This window comes from Leptinotarsa decemlineata, unplaced genomic scaffold (genome assembly GCF_025532065.1).
Source record: "Leptinotarsa decemlineata unplaced genomic scaffold, Ldec_3_MD MMD2_tig00001393_RagTag_RagTag, whole genome shotgun sequence".
Taxonomy (NCBI): domain Eukaryota; kingdom Metazoa; phylum Arthropoda; class Insecta; order Coleoptera; family Chrysomelidae; genus Leptinotarsa; species Leptinotarsa decemlineata.
The window spans coordinates 12,198,771-12,206,447 of record NW_027412562.1 but is presented as its reverse complement, the minus strand read 5'-3'; the positions used below and the strand labels follow the sequence as shown (position 1 = coordinate 12,206,447).

The window sequence follows — 7,677 nt, the reverse complement described above, 5'->3', positions numbered from 1 at the left end:
AAAATTGAACGTCGACTCTTTCAGTTATATTGCCAATTGCATATGCAGGAAATTTTCTGTGAAGATTCCTGCACTGATGCCTGTCGGATATAATCCAACGCCCTTCGTGGTATTACCCAGGGGAGTAGTTGTTTTCTGATAGGCGTCAGTCCATTCAACCCACTGGATAGGTATATCCGAGACAGGCTTGAACATTTAAAGTTCATTTCTTTAGATTTGTTTACTGCCAGTCTTCAAGCATAGCCCACTAACTAATAAAAAAATATGGACTCTGATGAAAAAACGAAATCTGAGCTGGTAGGCTGTGATTTAATGAAACCTGAAATATCAAACGTTTCGTCTGCTACTGCAGCAGATATCATCACTGGTATACCTATGCGTTGACTACGAGGACGAAGGTTATAGTTTCGATTTTGTTCTCTCCGGCCGTGAAATCCTATGTTCTTATATTGGAATCCAATCATTGAAACTCAAATCTATTCAATGCATTCTTTATTTAATAAATCAAAGATTTTTAATTTTGGTAATCACGACGCCAGCTTCCACTATAATATACATTCGAAGTATTTCCAGTAGAGCAGAGACGTTTGTAAAAGTATGCAGACCTTCTTGCGGTTCTTGTTCTATCGGGATCGGTGAAGTCGACAGCAAAGAGACCAAACTTCTTCCTGAAAAGTTATAAATAGGAATAATTAGTTACAACACCTAGATTTTTCTGTATCCAAATCATTATTCCGTAAAAAGTTTCGTGGAAAACAATGAAAGAGAGGAATAAAACAGAAGTTACTTAACTTACCCAATCATTGAAAAGTTATATGAATTGAACTGATCTTGTGGCTGTATTCTCGATAATAAAAATAACAAAACCTTCGAAAGTTACTCACGAGTATCCGTCTCTCCAGTTGAACCCGTCCATGAAACTATTGTAGGTGTAGCCGTAAACTCTTACGTTATCGATAGTCATGGCATCATATACGTTGACTAGCATACTCTGTAATTCAGTAACGGTAATGACGTTAGATATTTGATTTCAAGACAACGAACTTTGATATATTACCTGTATGTAAGCAATGCGTTCTGGATCTTCCGGAGTTGCGGATTTCGTCCCTAAACCATTTTCGGTTATGAATATTGAGGGATTGTTATAATTTTTCTTTATCCATACAAGTAGTTTCCTCATTCCCCAAGAAACATCCTGGAAAAAGATAAAATTTTGGAGAGACCAATAAAATCTTGGAGAATGAAGCTAAAGTATCCCTTCAAATGAAGCTAAAGGTAAAACTGCCTGACATATTGTTAGAGAAATATTTTGTAATTCGAGTCAAATACGGGTTCTCAATCTTTTGTATCAATATATATGATAAACATCTATTTCAGAAAATAATACAAACCCCCTGCTTTTCTATCACTTTGGCACCGACGTCTTGTTGAAGATTCACTGGACGTAATGGAGAATTCACTGACTTGGCTAGTAACATAGTCTGAGTGCCAAGAGAGAAGTAGTCGTGGGTTCCTCTGACCATCTCCCTTTCTTCTCTGCTGAATGAGGGAAGTCTACAATTATGTTTTCCTTGCAACAAACTACGCTCCCTTATACGCTCTTTCATAACTTCTGGATAGTCTCCATTATATATAGGATTGGCAAACCAGCCCATCTGAAATAAAAAAACAGATAGACGTATGACAGTTGAGTGATCTACTAGAAACTGGTATATACAACTTGAAAAACGTAATCAAAGATACCCTGGAATGGAAAATCATGAGTGGGTGTAACGTACAACTTTCCAGGAAGATTGAATCTCTTCTGAATGTCGGTGAATATGTTTACATTTTACTCACCATAAATTGTTTTTGTACCTCTGCAGCCATTTTATCTTCTTCACTGGTACTTATTGGTTCTACCCAATTGGAATTGATGTTTATGGAAATTCTTCCTGTAAAATAAAGTGTTATTGTAGAATATAGGTGAACCTTATCCAATATCATATATTCCAAACCACAGTTTAATAAATGAACAAATAATATGCTGCTAATACTGACCGTCCTGTATTTTCCTAAATTCTTTGTCGTATAAATGATATGCCGCAGCGTGAGCAAGTAGCAGGTTGTGTCCACAAATGTAATCTGCTTCTCCAGATTTGTTCAATGCAGGGGCTAATGAGCTTCCTCCATACCCGTTGGCGCAAATGCTGTAGGGGTCGTTAAAAGTTGACCAATATTTGACGTCATCCCCAAATAATTCGAAGGCAACTCTTGCATAGTCTCTGAACCAATTGACCATTGATTTGTTGAGGAAACCACCCATATCTTGAAGAGGTTGAGGAAGGTCCCAGTGATAGAGGGTGACGAATGGTTCGATTTGATTTTGTTTCAGTACTCGGAACAATCTTCGGTAGTATTCTACTCCTAATGGGTTCACGTAAGAAGGTTTTCCTGAAAAACATATATGTGACTATTATTTTCGTACGAAAATCGAATATCTACCACTTCTCTCCTCAGAATCCAAACATTATACAGAATATTCATGAAAATTCAAATTGAATTGAATTATACCGTAATGACATTATGAATGAATTGAATTCTTATATTTTGAGTGGAAAAATAGTAATTCTGAAATATAGTCTCACCATTTGGAAGTATTCTGGACCATGAGATAGATAGCCTGTAATGTCCTACATTCAGGAAGTTCAGCAAGTCAACATCTTCCATCATTTTGTAATACCCTTTGCTTGCTACATCACCGTTGGTACCATTGGCAAAGCCAGGTTTCGTATGTAATAAGCGATCCCATATATTTTCACCTTTTCCGTCCTTATTCCAAGCACCTAAAGATCTGAATTAGTTCAAAACATATTTAATAATTACCCAACTCACCTTCTGTTTGATAGGCCGATGTAGCTACACCAAAACTGAAGTCTCTCGAAAACTGAACATTGCGATTTGCTGCATAGCTGAGATGGACACAAAAATCAGTGATTTTGATTGTTACTCTTAATTCTTGTGAGACAATTATTAACAAAATACACTTTTCTCGATATGAAATTTGCATCATTTCAATTTAAAAGTGAAACTAGCACCTCTGGCGTAAAATAAACCCAGAAGCAGAATTTCAGTAGTACGTCAGGAGATGAATAAAACACTTTGTCACCAAATTTTGGACATTCACAAGATTATACAGGGTCCTGCAACAGTGGCGCGGTGTTCCATATCTCTATATAGGAAGCAGATAGGAATCTAATTTTCTATAATATTACCTTATTGCTCGAGCTCGACAAAATGAAAATATTTGCGGTCACACAGGGTGTTCGATTTTTTCTGGGCGGATCCCAACTGTGTCTTTTTAAATGGCAACCTATATTTTTTATCGCTTTTTCGGTTTCTTCATAGAAAATAAAATAAACTTTATGTATATCTGCACTTCGAAAATATTGACGGTTTTCGAGATATCTAGCATGACAGGTTTTTTTTTCCAATATTCGTCACTCAGAATATTTGAAATTATAAAGTGGTGCCAAGTCCAGTTGAAATTTTTTTTTGGTCGAATATTCTACATTGGTAACTCTCTCAAACGATATATCTGAAATCGACCTGTGATATACAGGGTATGAAAAACCGCTTGCCAAATATTGTAAATGAAAATTTGCAAAATCTTCCTTAGATTAAATGGAACACCCTGTATATTATTGATCCATAAGAAGCGCCAACGAAACCTCTACAAATTTCATTGAGTATTCCCTATGGCTAAGTTCAATAGTTTTTCTTAAATGGGCATTTCTTTCGAAAAATGGTCATTTTTTCAAAGCGAAATCCATTTGACGACTGATAAAAATATACGAAAGATATCTTGTTTCAATTTTGTACATTAGAAGGTGTCCAAAAAAATATTTTTTTAACGAAATAAATGTATGTACCTATCACTTTTTGCTAAATGGAAAATTATTTTTTCATTGGATGCAGAATTTCACTCATAAATCGTGCAATATCAAACCAAACAAGCTAAAAAAAAGAAACATTATAAATAACTATTTTTTTCATGTTATTATATTCATTCAGAGCTTGAGTTCTAGATATTCAAATTTGTCAACTGGCAAATTACAAAACTACAAAAGGGAGAGTTTAATTAAGGTTGATAATGAAACTTTTATAAAATATGTTCAACATGTCTTCCATTTTCTTGAATGCAGAGCTGAAGTCTATGTTTGAAAGACTGTTCTACCCTGCGCAAGACAGCTGGTGTAATGCTGCGAAAAGCATTCGTTATTCTAAGTCGCATATTTTCGGGAGAAGTTGGTGGCTCAACGTAAACCATATTTTTTATGTATCCCCATAAGAAAAAATCTAGTTTCGTCAAATCTGATGATCTAGCGGGCCACCGTACAGGCCCATTCCGTCCTATCCATTTATTGGGAAATACTTCATTTAGATGATCTCTCACTTCTGCCGAATAGTGAGCAGGTGCACCATCATGTTGTAACCACATTCTATTGCGGAGGTCAAGAGGAATATCATCTAACAAACCTGGTAAATCATTTCGTAAGAAATTGAGATACATTGCACCATTCATATGTCCCTCAAAAAAGTATGGACCAATTACATATTCTCCAATGATGCCTTCCCAGACATTTATCGACCACCTATGTTGATAATCCACCTGTCTCAATAAGTGAGGATTTTCTGTCGCATAATAATGGTAATTATGTCGATTTACAAATCCATTTTTATGGAATGTCGATTCATCCGACCATAAAATATTATTGAAAAAATATTCGTTTCGACGAATTTTGTTCATGGCCCAATTGCAAAATCTCACTCTTTTCTCGAAATCAGCATACAGTAGTTCTTGATGTAACTGAACGTGGTATGGATGCAAGCGATGTTTCTTCAATACTCGTTGCACTGATCTCTCACTTATATCCACTATTTCCCCAATTTGTCGTTGACTCCTACTAGGATCTTCTTCAACAGCAAGAAGAACTTGCAATTCATTATCTTCATTAGTAGCTGGCTTGATGCGCTCATGTTTGGAATAATTAATAGATCCAGTTTCAACGAATCGTCCCAAGACCTTTCGGAAAGATCTTTCATCTGGATGCCTTCTATCTGGATACCGTTGAGAATAAATTCTACTTGCCAATAAACAATTCCTGTCTGATTCACCTAATATGAAAATCATATCAATCAAATCACTTTTTGATAACAACATTCTGATGAAATTATACCGACAGTTCAACTTCACGATTGACTAAAAATTTCAATATTCATTTGCAGCCAAATATTTTGTTCTGTCATTTGCCAGACTACTTGATTTCCAATAAATATTTCATTCGCTGAAAGGTTGTTTTAGACCGAAAGAATATGACACAAATTCCGAGATTTTTGAAATTATTGTAACTATTCAAGAACGTCCATTTTGTGGTGTAATTCGCAACTTGTTTATCTAGCAACAGGTAATTTTAGGAATGGGCGATATTTTAAGGAAAGGGTATTTTTTGTATATTCTTATCAGTCGTCAAATGGATTTCGCTTTGAAAAAATGACCATTTTTCGAAAGAAATGCTCATTTAAGAAAAACTATTGAACTTAGCCATAGGGAATACTTAATGAAATTTGTAGAGGTTTCGTTGGCGCTTCTTATGGATCAATAATATACAGGGTGTTCCATTTAATATAAGGAAGATTTTGCAAATTTTCATTTACAATATTTGGCAAGCGGTTTTTCATACCCTGTATATCACAGGTCGATTTCAGATATATCGTTTGAGAGAGTTACCAATGTAGAATATTCGACCAAAAAAAAATTTCAACTGGACTTGGCACCACTTTATAATTTCAAATATTCTGAGTGACGAATATTGGAAAAAAAAACCTGTCATGCTAGATATCTCGAAAACCATCAATATTTTCGAAGTGCAGATATACATAAAGTTTATTTTATTTTCTATGAAGAAACCGAAAAAGCGATAAAAAATATAGGTTGCCATTTAAAAAGACACAGTTGGGATCCGCCCAGAAAAAATCGAACACCCTGTGTGACCGCCAATATTTTTATTTTGTCGAGCTCGAGCAATAAGGTAATATTATAGAAAATTAGATTCCTATCTGCTTCCTATATAGAGATATGGAACACCGCGCCACTGTTGCAGGACCCTGTATAATCCTCCCTACTATATTTGAAGTAAATAGGTACCCGATAGTCTTTGACACATGAAAGAAATTACAAGTATTTAGTGTGGAATGTCCTAATATTGACGAACAGTTCGTTTCGAATTCAAAAAAATCGTGAATGTGAACTCACTTGGAACTTTAAATGATTCCTGAGATAACAACTAGAGAGGAAAGAGTAGCATATATCTTTGTTAATTACTTGATATCGTCTGGAAACCATATGGAATTAGATTTATTTGGCGAAATTCTTTGTTCATCATTGTACGATTCTATAGAATACCTTGCCACTTTCAATAACCTAAAATTTTTTATTTTGGGTCTTTTAGATTTGTTATCATCAAAATGACAGAATTAAGAAATGATTTTTAACTACTTCGAAAAAAGTTGTTGATATTGATAAAAGAATCAAGAGTTCACTAAATATGTAATTCAGTCAGGAATAGTGCGAATGAGGTCATTTAACTAGATAATATCTATGATGTTTTGATTTGGAACGACCTATAATTTGAGTAATATGAATCACTAAGGACTTTTGATGCCAGAATTTTTCTAATATAAATATATTTTTGAAATTATCAATCAACCCTTAAATGGAACTACCAGTTTATTCAAATTCCATAGAATGAAAGGTTTGTACTATTTTTCTACGAACATCATGTCTCATACTCTCGTTTTGAATAAAACAACTGAAAACTCACCAAATTTGCAACCCCACCAAAAATAATGAAAATTCTTTGAACATTTTGCTTTGGAAAACAAACTGTAGTTTGATTGCTGGTGCAAACTACTACTGATTCTGATTTGAAAATTTTTCAAATTTATATAGTTTCTAATTCGATCTTTAACACCTAAACGTGTTTACTAGTCAAAGTGCTATATCATTGGAACATGCATAATCGGATATTTTGCGAAATGTACTTTTAAATTTGTACGGAACGGTAATTTACCACATATGTTTCATTTTGACCAAATTTGATAACCCACCAATATCACATCATGAAATTAGAGTGGACATAGGATCGCAGTTATTTTTATTCTCATGTGATTTTTTTTCATTGTGCTTAGTAAAATATTCAGATGTAACTTGGAGTAAGTATACTCCTATATTTGCCATGGCATTAGCTAGAAAAGTAGTTGTTTTCCGACGAAAATTCGGCAGATTTTACTGTCAAAAAATCTGAAAAAGATTAAAGTTTCGATGTTTTGCCCTTTTATCCTTTCAAAGTATTACCTATGTATTCATTCATAACCAAGGTTTGTTATGAATTCTTCTATAAGGAATACTCATAGTTTCATCAATCAATAGGAACATGAGAGATTTCTAGATTGTTTTTTTCTTCATATATTTTTTTCATATTTTTTTCTTCATTAGTGGGCATGATTGTTTTCACCAATATTCGCTTCGATAACTGAACCAATCAACTATTCGAGAAATGATATGTGAGCTTACAAGGTAACAGACAATAAAAATTCAATTTGTTCATCTCATAAACGACATCGAAGAGTACCCAA

The 7,677-nt window shown here is 34.2% G+C and overlaps 1 protein-coding gene across 1 annotated transcript; it reads right to left on the bottom strand.

Moving 5' to 3' along the window:
• Positions 1 to 477: 477 nt before the first annotated feature.
• Positions 478 to 7,022, bottom strand: LOC111516599 (myrosinase 1). The gene is made up of 9 exons (XM_023172747.2): positions 6,864 to 7,022; positions 2,875 to 2,951; positions 2,628 to 2,825; positions 2,041 to 2,433; positions 1,840 to 1,934; positions 1,392 to 1,655; positions 1,058 to 1,195; positions 885 to 991; positions 478 to 668 (listed from the first exon to the last, which is right to left on the bottom strand). Exons 1-9 carry the CDS (start codon positions 6,905 to 6,907, stop codon positions 515 to 517), a joined length of 1,470 nt encoding a protein of 489 aa, XP_023028515.2. The 5' UTR covers positions 6,908 to 7,022; the 3' UTR covers positions 478 to 514.
• Between the last annotated feature and the right edge of the window lie 655 nt (positions 7,023 to 7,677).